This window comes from Rhinopithecus bieti, unplaced genomic scaffold (genome assembly GCF_001698545.2).
Source record: "Rhinopithecus bieti isolate Rb0 unplaced genomic scaffold, ASM169854v2 scaffold_38833, whole genome shotgun sequence".
Classification (NCBI taxonomy): Eukaryota; Metazoa; Chordata; class Mammalia; order Primates; family Cercopithecidae; genus Rhinopithecus; species Rhinopithecus bieti.
Window position 1 is genome coordinate 114145 of NW_016816114.1, and position 20344 is coordinate 134488.

General features: G+C 46.4%; 1 protein-coding gene across 7 annotated transcripts in view; it reads right to left on the reverse strand.

Annotated features, from left to right (window-relative positions):
• The window catches only part of CYFIP2 (cytoplasmic FMR1 interacting protein 2), a 136490-nt gene that overhangs the window by 89243 nt on the left and 26903 nt on the right, over window positions 1-20344 (reverse strand). For 2 of the 7 annotated variants that reach the window (XM_017854394.1, XM_017854395.1), the window contains exons 4-11: window positions 17210-17287; window positions 15309-15410; window positions 11473-11654; window positions 9216-9312; window positions 7727-7855; window positions 5239-5343; window positions 3273-3364; window positions 1293-1461 (exon numbers count right to left, since the gene is read on the reverse strand). In XM_017854394.1, coding sequence (XP_017709883.1) covers window positions 1293-1461; window positions 3273-3364; window positions 5239-5343; window positions 7727-7855; window positions 9216-9312; window positions 11473-11654; window positions 15309-15410; window positions 17210-17287 — 954 coding nt within the window. Of the gene's footprint in view, window positions 1-1292; window positions 1462-3272; window positions 3365-5238; window positions 5344-7726; window positions 7856-9215; window positions 9313-11472; window positions 11655-15308; window positions 15411-16644; window positions 16669-17209; window positions 17288-20344 lie in introns of those variants that run through there. The other 5 variants (XM_017854400.1, XM_017854396.1, XM_017854399.1 and 2 more) reach the window with 4 other exon arrangements.

Genomic DNA, 20344 nt, shown 5'->3' on the forward strand with positions numbered 1-20344 from the left:
CCTGTGAATAATGAGAATCAACATGTACAGAGCATATAATTTTAAAAAATATCTTTGGCCAGACTCATTCTTAGACCACATCAAAATGTGAGTAGGAATAAAGAGCTCTGGCTGGGGGCAGTGGCTCATGCCTGTAATCCCAGCACCTGGGGAGGCTGAGGCAGGAGAATCACTTGAGTCCAGGAGTATAAGACCAGCCTGGATAACATAATGAGATCCTGCCTCTATTTTTAAAAACGAAATAACATATTTTTAAAATTTTTTTTAAAGAGCTCTAGCACTCAAAATAAGTTATTCCTGTAACTTCAGTTCAATTGATTGGTACATATGTTTAGAAAGCTAAAGGTCTGGGCTTGACCTTGGTCCCTGTGGGCCACAAGTCTAATGACTACAAGTCATGGTCTAATGGCCATGAGTCCTTGCTTTTGTCAGACTGTCCCCATTTCAGGTACGTTGCTGTGTGATCAAAGGCATCTCCTGAGTTGGGGTTTGTAAAGTAGAGTCACCATGGCTGTTAGCCACATGGTGGAAGCAGTGAGCATACGTGGGTCAGTGCACAGTCACCCACGAGTGCTATGTAATAAAGGAATCTGAGTCAGGGGATCAGTGTTTATCAAACAGCATATTCATGTGTTAGGAGGGTATGTATGGGATGAGAACCAGAAGGATATATACATCCAAATACCAGTCTTCGTTGGTTCTGGGATGGTAGGATTTTATGTGATTTTCTCTCCTTTTGCTTATTTGTGTTCTTTCCTGAGGTTTGTGCACTGATCATGTCTCCATTAAAAAAAAAAAGTTTTTAAAAAAGGAAAAATTAAGCAAAATGTAATTATCAGTATTAGTGGAGATTTTTATGACCTTCATCTGCCCTTAAGTATATTAGTGATTTTTTTTTTACAATGATAATTTATTGCTGTGTAGTTTAAAAACATTTAGGTAATGTTATGAGTATGAGTGTTCTGTTTTCTTGCCATCCAGCATGGTGATGGTTTGCGTCACTTACCATGTACAGGCAGAACTAACCATCACCAGGCCTTTATTATCTGCCATATCTTTTATCCTCTCAATGAACCTTTCAGGATAGATACTGTTATCACCTTCAATTCACAGATGAGGAAACTGAAGCAGAGAGATGTTGAATAACTTGCAAAGGGCAGCAGCACCACCGGAATTCACCCCAGTCTGCTTGGCTCTAAAACCCCTGCTGTTGGCCACTTTACCCTCCTGCCTCCCTCCCTCCTACTCTCCAGTGTTCTGTGGATCCACGTTCTTTCCTGGCTGCTCCTTACCCTTCTGGTCCTGGGCCCATGGGCCTGCTTCCCAGCAGCCTGTGTGCTCACCTCACTGTTGCTATAGCGAGCAAGCTCGGAGATGAAGCGGATATGGTCATCCCGGATCTGAACCATCTGCTCACAGATATTGTACTGGGGGCTGATGCTGCTCTGGGTGCACGTCCACCTGGGTAGAAAATTATGGGGTCGGAGAGGGTCCCAGCCTCAGGCGCCTGGGTGGGACAGGCATTAGCTGCTCCTGGTGCTCAGCCCACATGGCCAACTCCCCTGGGTGACACCAAATGGTATCCCAGCCGCCTCAGCAAGAGAGCCTGCTAAGTCCAACACTGTGGGAGCTTCAGGCCTAGTGGAACAGTCCTTCCTCCTCCTCCTCCTCCTCGGGGCTGGCCTCATCTAGGACCCAACTGTAGGCCTTTCCAGATACCTGGTCCATAATACTTACCAGTAATGTAAGGGAGGGAAGACAGCGTCTCTAGGGCTACAAAGGGGTGGAATCCAAGCACAGAAAAAGCAAGGTGGGCAACCTCCAAAACCAGCCTACCCACTCTGAGAGCACAGACACTCTGCAGTTGAAGCTGGCTTTGGGGGCCCTTTGGGCTGAGATTGCAAAAATCTGAATGTGACTGTGCCTTTTCCAACAGCGCCCTGGCAACATGGAAGCACATGTGGTGGGGAAGCCAGGGTCACTCTGAGACATGGGGGCGGCCCCTCCCTCCACCCACTCCCTCTACCTTTCGCCCCCTTCTCTCCTTCTCTCTCCACTCTCTTTCCTCCTTCCCTCCGCCTCTTTTCCACTCCTTGTGAAAAGATGTCATTAGGAAAACCATCTTAAGTCAGAGAGGAAATGAATGAATGAACATCTTCACTCTCCATGCCCAAGAGAAAAACCACCACCCCCTCTTCTACCCTCAGGTGCTGGTGACCCAGCAGACAGACGAAGCACAAGCACCAGACAAGGCAGAAAAAAGATTCTAGGGAGAATTTAGTATTTCAAAAGGAGCCCTGACATGCCCCTCATAAGAACGGCAGAACAGTGACAGCCTTCCTCAGGCCTCCCTTCAGTATCACTCAGAGAGTTACCTGTGGAGAGGGGAGCACGCAGCCCCTCACACCCCGCCCCAGTCACTGCTCCCAGCCAGCTTCAGCTGGTCGAGAAGTCAGGCAGGGAAAAGTGAGGAATGAGTTCACATTCTCCATTCCCTGCTTTTCCTGCAAAACCCCCTCACGCGCTAGCAGCCAGAGGGTGATGAAGCAACTACACGAGCTTTCCTTTGGACACTCATTTGCAGAGGCTCCAAGCAGATGCAGTTCAAGGACACTCCATTTGTATCTTTTTAAGATGCCAATACACTCACCCTTGACTAAAGGACAGCTGGTTCCCCTCTGTGTGGAAAAGCCACAACTCTGGGTGAGAAGCACACAGGAGGAACCTCCCTAACAGCCTCAGAGACCAAAGGGGCAGCCGAGGTTGGAGCCCCCCAACTTCAGTGAGGCACTGACACCCCAGGTCTTTGTATAGATGACCTAGAATTGTGGTTTATAAAGTGGCTGAAGGTGAGGCTGCCCACCCAATTCACGACTCCACGATGGACTTAGCACACGGTCATCTAACCTGAGAGAATCAGCACGAGGAGGAACAACGCCACCTATCCTCACCGGACCACTGAGGGCTGGCCACTCCTCCAGAGGAGGAGGTGGACTTCTGCTGTCCTGCTGCAAGGACATGCGAGTCACTGCTGGGCTGGACAAGGGGCGTGGCTGTGCTCTGAGCCCTTTTGAACCTGGCAGCAAAGGGTGGATACAAAAGGGCTCAGAGCACCCTCGCGGCTCCCCCTCCGGCCGGCACCTGTATTCTGATTGATGGAATCCACCTGCCCAGGACTCTGGGGAGGGAGGAGGGGCTGAAGTGGCCCCTCGGCTCCCTGCCCGGGCTGGGCATCCTCGCGGGAGCCGAGAGACATTACGGCAGGCACTCACTTGGACTTGTTCTCTTCATAGTGAGCACTGGTCTTAATGTATCTGGCCAGCTCTATCTGCATGTCGCCGAAAAGGGGCACCACCTGCAGCTGCTGCAAAGGAAGCAAACACAGCTCGTGAGATGCTGAGGAGGGGCTGGGGCGGCCGCCTTCGCTGCCACCCCACCGGGGGAGGCAGGCCTCTGTGTATGCCTGGGGGCCGACCCCTAGTTTCTGCTTCCAATGATGCTACCATGTGACTCTGAAGTCAAAAGGAACCCTAGTCACGTACAGGTCCTCCCCTGCCTCCAACCAACTCTATGTTCTAGGCAATGGAGCCCAGAGAGGCAAAGTGACTTGTCCAAGGTCACTCAGCCAACAGCATGGGTGAAGGCCAAGGACTGGATGGACGGCTGCCCAGTGCAGGGTCCTTTCCGCTCCAATCTTCCCTGGCTTAAAACATCCTTGCTGCTATGAATTCTGGGCTAGAAGCAGGTGTCTGAGTGCTGTTAGTCTTCCTGAGAAAGTCTGTACTTGCAAAGCAATTAAAACCATAGTAATACCTAACACCAGAGAGCAAACAACTCCAGACCAAAAACCAAGGCAAATGGCAGGGAGGCTGGTATTTATTGTGTGCTTCTCATGCACTAGGTACTAAGACAAGCACTTTAAAAACAGTATCTCAAGCCATACAAGAGCCCTGTGAAGTCTGTACTATTATCATTCCCATTTCAGAGAAGAAACTGAAGCTTACACAGCTTAAGTGATTTTTCACAAAGTCAGACCAGCTAGAAAAAGCCAGGATTATACAACCCAGGGCTCTGAGTTATCTATGGTAACCCCACTGAATCCTCCAGGGAACCCTACAGAGCCCATACCCTTGGTATTCACATTTTCCAGACTTGGAACTCAGTTTCAGAGTGATTTAGCGACTTTCCCAAAGTCATCCAGCTATTAAGTGGCAGAGCCAGACTTACACCCAGGTCTGCCAAGGGAAAGGTTGTATTCTCTTTCTTCGACCCTCATCTCATTCATGCTGACTTAGGAAGATTTTGCAAGGGTCTCCCAAAATGAGTCCTATTTTCATTTGGGGCAACTCTAGAGAAAAGTAAAAGTTCCACCCTTGAAAACAAGCAAAGCCAAGGCACAGAATTCCTCTTAGTGATTTATGTTCCTTTTCCTTAACCTTGAAGAGTCAGTGGGACTCAGGCCCAATCTAGTGCCCTGCATGTCACACCACTAAGGAGTTTTGCTGTGAATATTAATCTGGGCTTTCCCACATCTGACCTCTCAGGCTTGCTCCATGCCCACAGTGCCCAATGCTAGAATAAATTGAGAACATGGGAAGTTAATTCCAAAGTGTAAGATTCCTTTGCAAAATTCTAAGAGGCTTAGTTTAACTGCAAATTTTTAAAGATCTGGAGCCAAAAGATCAACTCTCAGAGGCACTGAAATAGAGTGAGTATGTGACGGATGTTGCTGAGGCATTCTATCCAGAGGTAAGGGCAAGCTGAGGTGGCCCCTGATGTACCAGGTGAGAGGCTGTGATTCTGCAAATGTAAACCAATTTAAAATCCAGTCTTTAATCATTCTACTTCTGTGAGCTCTGATTTATACTGGAAATTAGAGCAGGTGCTGTCTTCTGGGATGCACCTCGTTAAGTGCCAAGGGACTTCAGGAAAAAAAAAAAAGCAGCATTCAAAAAGAAGCACAGGGCCTCCTCCTAGCCAAATCCCAGCTGAATCCTGAAACTTGGAACTATGTGTGGCTTTCATGCAACAGCCTTCTAGGGCATAAATGCCTCCATCGATGGCAGCTGGAGGCCCTGCTGTTCTATTCTCTCCCTCTTTCTACTCTTGGGATCTTTGGAGCTACAGCTCAATTAAAAAAACCTGACAGTTTTCTGGCTAATTTCATCCCTTTCCCCCAAAGACATCTGAGCTCTGGTAACCTCAGCCCTCTGCCCAGCCCCAGCCCCAGTTGCTGACCTTAAAGAATTTATCAATTTTGCTAAGATTAATTCTCTTCTTGGCATCCAGTTTGTAAATGTTACTGACATTTCCATCCATTAGGTAGAGGCCAAAGCCCATCACCTAGAATGAGAAGGGGGCACAGCATAGAAACTAATCACATCCGCTGGAAAAGTTTAAAAACAAAAAGGTAAGTCTGTATATGTCACACACACACATACACACACACACACACTCCGTAGAGACGCACATTATATTATAAAAACCTATGCATCTTCAAACAAAGGCAGGAAATAGAAGTCTAATTTCAACAAGAAATTCAGTGTATTACTATGGCAGCTACTTCTTCAGCCCTTACTATGGGCCTGAGTCTGTGCTCAGAGCGTTAATAAGCATTATTTTCTCAAGTCAAGTTCTCTGCAATAACCTTATTCTACAGATGAGGAATCAGAGACACAAGGAGGTTAGACAGCTCGCTAAGGCCACACAGCTAAGCAGCAGAGACAGGAGCTGAACAGAATCTGTTGACAACATTTCTGCATTTAGATCCTGAGAGAAAGGGCTGCTCCTAGCTCCTTGCTGTATCCCAGGGTGTGGCACAACACAGGCATCTGATGAATACTTGAACAGGTAGTGAATGTGAAAGTATCCATCTCTTTCTCCACAGAAAGGACAATGTAAAAGTTTCCAAGGAGCCGCTGGTGACTTTAATTAAAAAAAAAAAAAAACTTCCTGATTTTGCCCTCTGAGTGGGTTGACATTCTTGATTCCAACCCTTCTAACAGTTTCTTGAATGCTGGCTTGTTTTGCTCCTTTTAAAATGTATGCAGAAGGGGGCCTGAGCAGCTGTGTCACTTTCTCACTGACCGTGAGAAAGTCACTTCTCTCTGTGCCTCTGTTTCTCACCTGACATGAACAGGATGCAGCAGGGTACTGCTAGGGTTGCTTCCCCTGTGGGTGCATTTACTGGTTTTTTTTTTTTTTTTTTTTTTTTTGAGATGGTCTCACTCTGTTCCCCCACTACCCCGCCCAAGCTGGAGTGCAGTGATATGATCACGGCTCACTGCAGCCTCAACCTACTGGGCTCAAGCCATTCTCTTACCTCAGCCTCCTGAGAAGCTGTGACTACAGATGCACGCTACCGTTGGCTAATTTTTGTATTTGTCTATAAAGATGGTGTTCCACTGTGTTGTCTCAAACTCCTGGGTTCAAGTGATCCTTCTACCTTGGCCTCCCAAAGCACTAGGATTACAGGCGTGAGCCACTCTGTGGGTACATTTTTGTTCTGCAGAATGAACTTCATCCTTTTCTGCATAAGAGCAGACAGTGCCAGATGGTGGCATCTGAGTTCACTAATACAAACTACCCATGTGGCAAAACCATGTGAAGGCCAGATTGAAGAGGGTGGGGAACAGAGAGGGAAGAAGGCAGGGAAGTCCGAGTGTGGAGGGCCAGAGAATTTGAAACAATTGATGAAACAATTGTGATCACTTTGGCAAAATGTAGCAAAAGCTTGAAGATTTATTTTGTTTTCTAGTATGGAGATTCCTTAAAGAACTAAAAGTAGAATTACCATTTGATCCAGCAATCCTACTACTGGGTGTCTATCCAGAGAAAAAGAAGTTACTGTATGAAAAAGACACTTGCGCACATGTTTATAGCAGCACAATTCACAATTGCAAAAATATGGAACCAACCTAAATGCCCATCAACCAACAAGCAGATAAAGAAAATGTGTTCTATATACACATCATGAAATACTACTAAGCCATAAAAAGGAACAAAATAATGGCATTCACAGCAACCTGTATGGAGTTGGAGGCTATTATTCTAAGTTCAGTAATGCAGGAATTAAAAAACCAAATGTTGTATGTTCTCATTTATAAGTGGGATCTAAGCTACGAGGGTGCCCAGGTATAAGAATGATATAATAGACTTTGGAGAATTGGGGAAAAGGCAGGGAGGTGGGTGAGGGACTACACTTTGGGTGCAGCATACACTGCTTGGGTGACGGGTGCACCAAAATCTCAGAAATTACCAGCAAAGAACTTTTCCATGCAACAAAACACCTGGTTCCCCAAAAACTAATGAAAAAAAAAAAAAAAAAAAGATTTATTCTGTTTTCCCTTTGAGCCAGCAATTCCTCCTCTAGGAAGTTGGCCTTGACAAAAAGCTGTGAACAAAAACGGCTACAAGGGTGTTCAACGAAGTTTAGCAAACAAATATCCAACCACAGGGGATATGTTACATGACAATGTTCCAATACAATGGAATACTTGGCAGTCATTAAACATAACATTGTAGAAATAGCCTTAACGACTTCTGGAAAGGTGACTATGGTATATTATACTACAGGAAAGGAACAGGCTACAAATCATTATGTGCAGTAAGATCTGTATCAATGTTTAAGAAAAAAGAAACATTGTTTTTTAAAAAGGATTTTTAATAAGAAGAAGGTGAGAGGGTAAGCCCAGGCCCCATGGGTGTGGCCTCAGGGGAGTTTTACCTTGAGGAGCATGTGTTTCTCACTGGGGGTCAGGTACATCTTGTTCTCGTAGTAATCCACGCAGATATTGACAATGTCAGCCAGCAGCTCCTCATAGCCTGGGATCACTTCCAGTTGCTGGTGGAGACACTGAACAGCAGCGCCACCCTCAGGTTAGGCAGTGCATGTATCCTGTGCCCTCACCTGCACCCCTGCAGAAGGCCCACAGCTGCCAGGTGTGGTCCCCACTGATGGCCAGGAATCACAGCTCCAGGGAGGGCAGCCTGCATGCCAGCTGGCACCTGATGCCTGAATCCTCTCCTCGATGTCCCCACAGTACTCCTGCACACCTCCCATGGCAAGGAACTCATCCCCCTATTTAATTCCCAGGCAGTTCTGATGGTTAGAAAGTGCTTTCCTGGCCTGAGCTAAAAAGCAGCTCAGTTTTACAGCAATAGGCTTCTTGTCATTTCAGCTCAGCTTGGAGGACGTGGGTTTATCTAGGATGTCTTCTCAGACAATGGCAGCAAAACCCCACCCGGGGGAGGAGAGCTGGCAGTGGGGAGTGGGGCAGGTGTCTCCCTCCCGGCAGGACACAGCAGTAGAAAAACATCTATTAGAGAAGGGTCTGAGGTCCCCACTCCAGGCCCTTTCTCTCCAAAGGGACCAACCAGGACCCTGCAGGGTATGCAGAGAAGGACACTGCTGGTACTTCCCACAGGCAAGAGAAAGAAAACCTGAGGCCTCAGTGACTGAACAGCTTTCTGCAGTTACCAAAGAGTGGCAAGGGCCCTGTCAACCCAAGGGCCTCTGTGATATGGATTTGAGCGTGAATACCCTTGGAAGATGGAGGATCCCCTCAGTTTTGTCCTGAGTCCTGCAGACATTCTTGCTAGAGCCTGTTTAGGCTGAAGTGACAGAAAGCAAGACAAGTGATGCTTTCTTGCTTATGTTGGGCAAAATGGGAAAATGGCAGCTGAGGGGAGTGCCCTGGCAAAGCAGTGGCAGCAATAACAACTATGTCTTCCTAGGCCCTGAACATCTGTCAGGATCTGCATGCTAAGGACTCTTCATATACTGGTATCATTTATTTCTCACAACAGTCCTATGAGATGGGTTCTCATAATAGTCTCAAAATAACAGACCCATTTTACAGATGAGGAAACTGAGGCTTAGATTGGCCCCAGGTCTTACAGAGTGGGTCAGTGGTGGTCTAGGATTAGAAAACAAGGCTGCCTAACTCCAGACCCCACGTTCTCAACCCTGACGCAGGGTCAGAGCACTGGCTGAGAGGGCTTCACGAGAATGACAACTGGAGAGGGTGAATGGGCCACCTGGGGTTGGGAGGAGAGGTTTAAGTCCTCAGCTGCATTTCACTCTCACAGAGGGCAGCAGAGACGGAAGCTGCAGACTGAGCTTGTCTGCTTGGGCTCGTGGTCCACCCAACCCCTACATGCCTGCCTGTAATCCCGAGACACCAGGTCAGGCTTAACAAGGAGTCTTCCCTCACCTGGGTGATCCTGTTGTGGTTGGCCAGGAACATGGAAAGGTTCTGCGACTCCTGGATAGACTGGGGATCCGCCATCTTCCGCAGGAACTGTGCCGCCCTGAAACACAGATAGTGGGTGCTGCAGAGAGGACTGTCCAGGCACAACAGCCTAAACCATGCCTCACAGGCTCCCATGCCCACCTAACCCAGAGTGACACCATCCTGGAAGTTAATGAGCTCTGAATATCCCAGGCAATGCTAATGTTGAAACAGAGTGTGTTCTGAAGTCATTTGCTTTGAGGCTGTCTACACCCTTGTAATAAGGACTCCTTAAATTAAAAGGCAGGAATGTACTAAAAATCTCTGAAATCTCAGATAGCTTAAGGGGAACTAACACCCCATCAACCACCCAGGAGTGGTGAAACAGGGAGTAAAATGATCATCCTTGTACCCTCCTGTGACCTCCTGTGAGGCTGCATGGTAAGTTATGGAGAAGCAGTACAGGTAGGATGCTAGAATGCACCTGTTGTGTATTCCATTATTTATAGGAAAACTTCAACATTTCCAAAGCAAAGCATTGTATAGAAAACAGAAGTCTATGGAACCTCACAGAATTTTAGGTGACGGGATGACGGGCACAGGGAACACAAGCAGGACTTGATGGGAGAAAGCTGCGGCTGCCTGACTTCCCAGCCTAACCTGGAGATGGTGCCACCTGCGTCATCACGAACTGTGAAAACAGACAAGACACCCCGTCTTGCTCATGACCTAGCTGGGCCGCAGAGAATCTCATTTGCGGCCATGACAGAAGCAGTCTGGCTGCAGCTGGGGAAAATTTGGTAGAAGATATTATGCAATAAGCTACCCATAAAAAGCACTTTGGGAGGCCAAGGCAGGCGGATCACAAGGTCAGGAGTTCGAGACCAGCCTGGCCAATATGGTGAACCCTCGTCTCTATTAAAAATACAAAACTTAGCCAGGCATGGTGGCAGGCACCTGCAGTCCTAGCTACTCTGGTGGCTGAGGCAAGAGAATCGCTTGAACCTGACAGAGGTTGCGATTGCACACTGCACTCCAGCCTGGGTGACAGAGTGAGACTCCATCTCAAAAAAACAAAACAAAACAAAACAAAACAAAAAAACTTTGTAAAGCTGTCAACTTCTAAATCAGCCTTGAGATGGGGCCCTGCCTGCTGGACACCACCAGATGTCACAGTTGACTCAGGAAGGTAAACTTGTGAGAATCAGTCTGTTTTCTCTGGTTACCTTGTAGCCCAGGAAGATGCTTTTATCAGAGGCACAGCAAATCCTTCTCAAGAGACTTCTGGGTGGCTGTATACTGGTTTCTGGAACGACTCCTCCCCTACTTTCAGTCCTCTTTTTTTGTTTGTTTGTTTTAATTTAAAAAGAGAGACGGGGTCTCACTATGTTTCCCAGGCTGGTCTCGAACTCCTAGGCTTAAGTGATCTGCCTGCCGTGGCCTCCCAAAGCTCTAGGATTACAGGTATGAGACACCTTTCCTGGCTAATCTTTTTAAGGGCTGGCGGAGACCCTGAACTCCAAAGGCGAGCAACCATCCCATCAGGGTATCCCCACCTCTACACCTCCAGTGACTGATAGAAGGTTTAGCATATGACTCAAGCTGAATCAAAGGCAATCCTCCCCGGGAGGATATTCAGAGTTCCAAATACTAATTTGGAAGAAGCAGCATCCCGTCCTTCCTTAGAAGCTGGGGTTGCTGCACTGGCCTGAGGAAAGCTGCTGGAAGATTCCACGGACCTGAGAATGAAGCCAGTGTAGAGGAGGAGGTCGAGCTGAGAGCTGGAGGCACCCAGGTTAACATCATCATGAGTGCCTGCGTGCAGGTGTGCCTGGACTGTCTGTGAGCCAATTCATTTCCTTCTTTTACATACACTGTTTGAATTGACTTTATGATTCTTGCAGAAAATTACTTATGTAACCATTCTGTGATGATCTTACTGGTCCCATATTACATGGGGCAACGTAAAACGCTGCTGCTCCACAGATGGGGGAATGAGGATTTGATTCTATCTTAAGACATAAAACTCTTCAAAGATCAAGTTCTTCCAAGGCCCAGCTCTATGCCCTGTTCCTCAAACCACATTGAATCAGGCCAAGCCCCGCTGTATTTGGGGGATGGCTAGTTTGGTACCAAAGAAAGAGCAGGTGAGAGGGGCTCCATCCTCTTCCTCCACTTGGCAGGCAGCCCCGGAGGAGGGGCCCGGCTGGGGAAAGGGAGAGGGGGAGGTTGCCCTGACCTTTTGTAGGCAGAGTGGTCATTCTTGACGCTGCACTTCATGTTCTTTAGCTCATCTAGGACAGCAAACATGTTGATGAACTTGCCCAGGGTCAGGAGGTAGGCCTCAGAGACAAAGTCCTTCCTGCGCTCGGCGTGGCACAGCCGCTTCACCTCGCTGCAGAACCGCTCGATGGCCTTGCGCTGGAGGCAGAGGGGCAGTGAGTAAGATCCCCTGGGGTGGCTCACTGTGCTCCTGTGCTCTCTTGTAGGGGCAGGGTCCAGGCTCCTTTAGGGCCCTCCTTAGAGCCAGCCCTCTGGAGAAAGGCAAATCTGCCACGCAATTTTTCTCAGAGGAGTCCTTAAATCCAAAGCTGATTTCTAGAGTGGAGCCTGGAACCTGTCCCCAAGTGATTCAAACCAATGCATTCATTCAACATACACTAGCTGAGCATTATGTCTTATTTATTTTGGCATTCCCAGCACCTAGGACAGTGTCAGATACCAGTCAATAAGGCAGTAGAGACCAAGAGTGAGAGAGACATGCAGAGAGAAAAAGAGGTTCATTCATCTAGTAGCTATTTAATGGCCATCTACTATGTGCCAGGCACCCTTCTAGGTCCTGGGGTAGAGCAGGAAACAAAAGAGAAAAGCAGACAAGCAAGCAAATTCTGCCTTCAGGAGCTTACATTCTAGTTTTTTTGTTTGTTTGTTTGTTTTTTGAGACTGAGTTTCACTGTTAACCAGGCTGGAGTGCAGTATCGCGATCTCGGCTCACTGCAACCTCCACCTCTCGGGCTCAAGTGATTCTCCCGCCTAAGCCTCCCGAGTAGCTGAGATTATAGGCATGCACCACTATGCCCAGCTAATTTTTTGTATTTTCAGTAGAGACTGGGTTTCACCATGTTGGCCAGGCTGGTCTTGAACTCCTGACCTCAAGTGATCTGCCTGCCTCAGCCTCCCAAAATGCTGGGATTACAGGTGTGAGCCACCATGCCCGGCCTAGGAGTTTACATTCTAGTGAGAGAAGACAGAAAACAATGCATAGCTCTATTAGAACGTGGTAAAGTGCTATGGAGAAAAATAAACCAGGAAAGCTTGAGGAGAAGGGCTCAGAGGGGTTGTCCTTCTGAGGAAGAAGATCAGAGACAGAATCCTCAAGAAGTGCCTTTCAGGAAAAGAAGCTGAAAGAGGAGGAAAAAGAGGTATACGGGGTAACTTAATGGTCAGTGTGAAGGCCCTGAGGCGTGTTCCAGGGATGGGAAGGAAGCCAGGGTGGCTGAACTGGAGTGAGTGCACAAGGAGACAGAGAGATGGGGCCAGGGCACTGGCTCTTGTAGGCCTTTGTGAGGGCTCGGGCTTGGGCACTGCATGAGTTGGGGAGACATGGGAGGTTCTGAGGCCAGATAACATGGCCTGAATTATATTTTAAAAAGTCCCATTGGCTGCTGTGGGGCGAACAGACTCTAGGGTGCAAAGATCAAAGTGAGAGAATAGTTAAGGGGGTATTTAAAGGCTTAAAGGTGGGGTTACCATCTGACCCAACAATTCCACTCCTAGGTCTCTACTCGAGAGACATGAAAACATATGTCCACACAAAAACTTGTACGTGAATGATCAATGTTTCTTCATCATAGCCCCAAAGTGGAAATAAACCAAAGTCCATCAACTGATGAATGGATAAATAAAATATGGTATATCCATACAATGGAATAGTATTCAGTCCTGAAAAGGAACGAAATTCTGACACATGCTGTAACATGGATGACCCTTAAAAACATCACACTAACTGAAAAGAGCCAGATGGACACAAAAGACCACATGTATGATTCAGTTTATATGAAATGTCCAGAATAGGCAAATCCATGGAGGCATAAAGTAGCTTAGTGGTTACCTCGGGCTGGGATGCAGGCGGAGATAAGGGTATTATGGGGTGACGGCCAAAGGGTGTGGGATTTCTGTTTGGGGTAATGAAGATGTTCTAAAATTGATTGTGGGCCAGGTGTGGTGGCTCACGTCTGTAATCCCAGAACTTTGGGAGACCAAGGCGGGTGGATCATTTGAGGCCAGGAGTTTGAGACCAGGCTGGCCAACATGGAGAAACCCCGTATCTAGTTAAAAAAAAAAAAAAAAAAAAACTTTAGCTGAGCGTGGTAGCACACACCCGTGGTCCCAGCTACTCAGGAGGGACGCTGAGGCAGGAGAATCACTTGAAACCAGGAGGCTGAGGTTGCAGTGAGCCGAGTCAGTGTCACTGCACTTCAGCCTGGGCGACAGAGCAAGACTCTGTCTCAAAAATAAATAAATAAATAAAACTGACTGTGGTGATGAATGCACAATTCTGTGAATATATTAAAAACTGCTAAATTATCCACTTTAAATGGGCAAATTATATGGTATGTGTTAAGTATATGTCCATAAAACTGGTACCAAAAATTTTAAAAGGCAGTTGAACAGCAACAACAAAACGAGGCTACTGTAGTAACCCAGGAAGAACAAGAAAGAAAGAGGAGGAAGAAAAGGAAAGCAGGTAAGGAAGGGGGAAGAGAAACGATGGCCCCCCTTGAGCTCCACTCCGCTTCCATAGGCCTGAGAGGCCCAACCAGCCAGTCCGTCCTTTCCTTCAAAGACTAAGTCACACTTTCTCCTTCCAGTGTCTAAGTCCAACTATACTCTGTGAGGATGAAAATGGTCCATATATGCACTGTCCAATATGACAGCCACCATCACACAAGGCCACTCAGCACTTGCAATGTGCCTAGGATTACTGAGGAACTGAATTTTTCATATTGTTTCGTTTCATTTTTTTTCAACCTACCTCATGCTTTGATTTTAAAATTTTATTTTACTCATGTTTAGTTTTAATCTTTATGTTTTTCATGTTGTCACTTTTTAATTAAGGTAAGTACCCACATGTGGCTAACAGCTATGGCACTAGACAGCATAGTTCTAAATTATTCCAGATCCTCCCTTCTGTAAATACCTCTCGTCACGGGATTCTCAGTTTCACACTCAATCAGTTTCTGGATAGTTCTTCTCTCTTGGCCCTGCCTTCCCAAAAAGATTTTGGGCTCCCAAAGGCAGGTCCATGATGTTAACAGCTGCTGCAATTTGTGAAACCTACTCTGACCAGGGTCCTACTTGGCTTTTTACAAACAGACCTCATTTATTCTCACCATAAACCTGTGAAGCAGGTCATTTTCAAGGTGAACAACCCTAAGGTGTCAGAGATGTTAAATAACTCACAAGCACACAGTTCAAGAGTGAAAGGGCCAGGGATGTGACTTGGGCTTCTCTGCCTCCAAAGGCCATGCTCCCCGCCTAGGCTGCATACCCACACCCCACCTTCCCATTTCCGTCACACCCAGGCCCTTCATTTTATTCCTTAAACACAGCAAGCTCCTTCCAGCCTCAGCCTCAAGGCTTTTGCCTCTATGATACTGTCCGCCTGAAACCCTTTCCTCCTGGTCACCACAGGTCAGTCTCTCTCTCTAGAGTCTCAGCTCAAATGCCACCTCCTGAGAGGCTGTCCCTAAAGCAGCACCCACATCACAGGCACACCCAGAATTTTTCAAAATGTTATTTTACTCAGAGAATTTATTATTCCCTGAATATTAATGTGTATTGCTTATTGTCTGTCTCTCCTCCTACACAAAACACACTCACATACTCGCTAGGAGGAAAATCACGAGGGCGGGGAGACTCATCTGTCTTGCTCACCCAGGGGTGTGTAAGGCACAGTCAAAAAACATTTGCTGAGTGAATAAATAACATGGCAAAAAAACTGCAGACCCCAATGATTAGAAGGCTAGGGGCCTTTTCAGTTCTCCAGATGCAGACCTGCCCCTCCCTACTCACCTGAAAATACATGAACTTCATGAGCTTGGTGACCTCCGGCTCCAGCACCTCCACTGTCTTCTCATAGATCTCTACTCTGTTGGGCTGCTCGTTGCATTTCACCTGTGGGGGACGGTAGGTGCACACACATCCTGGTTTGCCCAGGTAGTCCTGCATTCACGCCTGTTGTTTTATTACTGTTTTTTGTTTCGTTTTGTTTTTGAGACAGGGTCTCGCTCTGTCATCCAGACTAGAGGGCAGTGTCATGATCATGGCTCACTGAAACCTCAACCTCTCAGGCTCAAGTGATCCTCCCAACTCAGCCTCCCAAGTAGATGGGACTTCAGGCATGCACCACCACATCCAGTGAATTTTTGTAGTTTGTGTAGGGATGGCGTCTCACTATGTTGCTCAAGCTGGTCTTGAACTCCTGGGCTCAAGCAATCCTCCCACCTCAGCCTCCCAAATTGCTGGGATTACAGGCATGAATCACCGTGTGCGGCCCTGTGGTCTTATTAATAGAGCTCTTTTTCACTCTCAAATATACCTGATTTTGGATGATTAACTGATCTGCTCATCCCAGTGAGAGGAGATTTGGGTAGCCCCTGCTTCACCAGGATGGAGGGGGCAGAAATGCTCCCCAGACATTGGCTGCAGGAAAGGAACCAGTTGGTCCCAAGAACAAAACCCTCCTTCCTTTTTCTCAGTTCTGTGCCCTGTCCGTGAGCTACTGACATGTTCATGTTGATCTGCAAGCTCTCCCTCCTTCAGTCTTTCCCCTGTCCTCACTCCAGCAGGGTCCAGCTGGATTCTAAGCAGAGAGAAATGTTCTTTCCATTGCTCTGGATACACCTGGGACAAAGCTGCCCTAGACTTACCCAGGCCCACTTCCCCTGCTCTGCAGTTTTCACCAGTGTGCACATCAGAAACCCATGGCAGACATCCTCACAATGCACATGCCAAGGCTGCTAATGGATACACGGGATCTGAAGGGCGAGCCAAGGTAAGCACAGGGACATTCTTCACACTATTGCTTAGAAAGTCTTACAATGGTAGCATCATGCTAAATATCCACCAGTTGACGATTAAGTGGATAAAATATGCTACAATCACATAATATCACTGTGAGCTGTTAGAAGGAATGAGACAATTGTATGTAACCAGGAAACAAAGTCACCATAAACAGGTGAAAAAAGTGACAGGTCCCATTTTTGTTAAGTGAAATAAGACAGCATGTGTGCTCATATATAAGACAGGCATAGAAAATCTGAAAGGATGCAAACCAAACCATTAATAGTAGTTATTGCTGGGGTCTAGAATTAGGAGGAAGGGGGAGGAATAGTTTCTCTTTACACACCTGTGGCTTGCTGACTTTGTTGCCATAGGACCCGCTAATTACATGCTGATGGCACTGATGGTAATAAAAATATCTGTATGTGTCAACACGAAAAAAGTCAGTAATTAAGAATTAAGTGGGGAAAAAAGCAAGTGGCAGAACAACAGAAACATGAAACAATACATTTTTGTAAATAATAATTTACAAAATAATATTCATGCCAGGAAGAAGATCCAGAAGAGTACGTCACAAAGTGTACATGGCCATCCTACGGCGGGAGGTGGGTTTGGGTGGCTGGGGTGAGGCAGTGGGAACATCTTGCTTTTTACTTCACACCCTCTGCAGTGGTTTTGGTGTCATGTAGTTACCATATACTGCTTTGGAAATAAAATATATTGAACAAATGTGCTTTAAGTCCCTCGACATGGGTCCCTGTCATCACTTTCATGGGAAGCTCTCTGAATGTCTTCCAGGTTCTTCCTTGGATAAGAGGACCTGCTTTACTCAGCTCTCTGGTTTGGGGATGAAGTCGGGGTTAGTAATGCCCTCTGGAGGGGAAAGAGACACACAGCAAGGACAGTCTCACCTGGGGAATGGCCCGGGAACAGCTGCGCCAGGTGTACAGCATGACCGCATACTCATGTCCTTCCTCCAGCATCTCATTCTGAAATGGTAAAACAGCCTCAGCAGGGAGGAACCAGATGGCTGCCACCAGGCTTCAAAAGCTAGGTCCTCACTACTTATGGAATGGTCCATGGACCCACAGCATGGACATCACCTGGGGACCTTACTGGAAATGCAGAATCTCAGGCCCCTCCCTGGGCCTATGCAATAAGAATCTGCATTTCAACAAAATTCCCAGGTGACTCACATACACAATGAGTTTGAGAAGAACTCATCCTCAGGCCACATTTTCCCAAACAGATGGATGGCTACCTTAGAAAGAATGGGGCAGAGCTATGTGCCACCCAGATATAACGTTAGCAAGAAAATAAGCAAGTAGCAAAACAGTATGTACAGCAGATAGGTTAAAAAACAAAACAGAAATAGTTATGAAAGTATATTATCAAAACTGCCTTTGCAAAGATTACGACAGTGAGAGAAACCTGACATAGTTGACGCCATCCTGCTTCTAACCTCCAAACTGTCCTTGGTCATTCCTGGATGCAGGCTAAGCTAACTTCGGGAGGAATTTTGTGGACTGTTTAACCTTAAAGCAAGGATGATAACAGCCCTTTCCAAAACTAAACTGCCTTTGTAAAACTAATGAAAGTCCACAAGGTTAGGATTATGAGAGGTGCGTGAATTCTGCTTAAGATGTAGGCATACTTTCCATAATCCCTTACTACTTAGGAGTCATGTGGCTGGAGGTCACAAGATTTGGGACTTCCCCAATTGCTCTTACTAATACCAACACTATTGTAGAATGTAAGATTGGTCTTTTGAGAAGTTCTTCAGACTGACTCCACCTGGACTTTTGGGACTCGACTGGTCCAATGGCCCCCACCCAGAGGCAGCCTCAGCACATGAGGCCTGTTTTCCACACTCCATGACTGCATCCCTAATCAATCAGCACCCATTTCCTAGCCCCATGCCCACCAAACTATCCTGGAAAAAAGTCAAACCTCCACACTTTTGAGGAGACTGATTTGCATAGTAACTCTGTCTCCTTTGTGGGCAGCCTCATATTGATTAAACTCCTTCTTTACTGCAATACCACTGTCTCAGTGAATTGGTTTTGTCTGTGCCGTGGACAGGAAAAACCCGTCAGGTGATTACATTATTATGTATTGAAAAAAATTTCAGTGCAACATGCACCAAGCTATGAATAGCAAGCGCTCTGTGGGGCTGGATTGTTTTGCATCACTTTTTAAAAAGTCTTACAGCACTATAATGCTCACACTTTTATAAGAGCCCATGTGCTATCTCATAAGCAGGAAAATGATTAACATCAATTTTTAATAATAAGCAGAGCAGATGGGAAAACCAACAACAGCATGAAAAACTAATGTGAAAAAATACAGTGATGACTCATCTCACTGAGGAAGTGTTACTGTGGAAAGAGACCTAAACTCAAGGTCTAGGTGTGGTGGCTCACACATGTAATCCTAGCGCTTTGAAAGGCTGAGGCGGGTGGATCACCTGAGGTCAGGAGTTCAAGATGAGCCTGGCCAAAATGGCAAAAACACGTCTCTACTAAAAATACAAAAATTAGCCAGGTGTGGTGGCGGGCACCTGCAATTTCAGCTACTAGGGAGGCTGAGGCAGGAGAATTGCATGAGCCTTGGAGGCAGAGGCTGCAGTGAGCTTAGATTGCACCACTGCACTCACAGCCTGGGTGACAGAGTGAGACTCCGCCTCAAACACACATACATACATACATAAATATCTGGGCTAAAATACCAGCTTCATCACTTATTAGCCCTTTAGTCTACTGTAAATCACTTATCCTAAAATTCTCCACTTAGTCATCTGTTAAATCACGATAATAATAATCTCACAGAATTTTATGAGAATTAAATGGAACACACACACATACTCTTGGTAACCTATGAAGTGAGTCAGGACAGTAATCTGGCAGTGTTACAACACGTTAACCACAGATTTACCATTCGACCCAGTAACTCCTGGGTATATGTATACCCAAGAGTACCGAAAACAAATATCCACACAGAAAAATGTGTAGATTCAAGATTTGCAAGTAACAAAAATATTCATAGCAGCATTATTCAAAATAGCCCAATAACCTGAGTGTCCATCAACGGATGGATGGATAAATAAAATGTGGCATATCCATACAATTAATTATTTGGCAATACAAAGTAATGAACTACTGATACACGCTGTCACATGGATGAACTTTGAAAACATTATGCTGGCCAGGCATGGCGGCTCACGCCTGTAATCCCAGCACTTTGGGAGGCCAAGGTGGGCGGGTCACCTGAGGTCTGGAGTTCAAGGCTAGCCTGATGAACTTGGAGAAACCCCATTTCTACTAAAAATACAAAATTAGCCAGGCATGGTGGCGCATGCCTGTAATCCCAGCTACTTGGGAGGCTGAGGCAGGAGAATCTCTTGAACCCAGGAGGCGGAGGTTGTGGTGAGCCAAGATTGTGCCACTGCACTCCAGCCTGGGCAACAAGAGCAAAACTCTGTCTCAAAAAAACAAAGAAAAGAAAAAAAAAGAAAAGGAAAGGAAAGAGAGAGAGAGAAAGAGAGAGAAAGAGAGAAAGAGAGAGAGAAAGAAAGAAAGAAAGAAAGAAAGAAAGAAAGAAAGAAAGAAAGAAAGAAAGAAGCCAGACACAAAAGGTCCCATATTGGATTATTTATTTAGATGAAAATAGGCAAATCCATAGAAACAGAAAGTATATTAGTGACTGCCAGGAGGTGGGGGGCGGGTGGTGAGAGGAATTGGGATTGATTGCTAACAGGTCCAGGGTATCTTTTAGGGGCGATGAAAATTAGGTAGTAGCCATGGCTGTATAACATTGTGAATATGCTAAAAACTACTGAACTGTACACTTTAAATGGAAATACAACTTGAAAAAAAAGTCAACAAAAAAATAATTTTACTAGCCATCTCTTTTTATAAATGTTTGTATCTATATTAAAAAATGAACTTTAGGCCGGGCGTGTTGGCTCACGCCTGTAATCCCAGCACTTTGGGAGGCCGAGGCAGGCAGATCAAGAGGTCAGGAGATCGAGACCATCCTGGCTAACA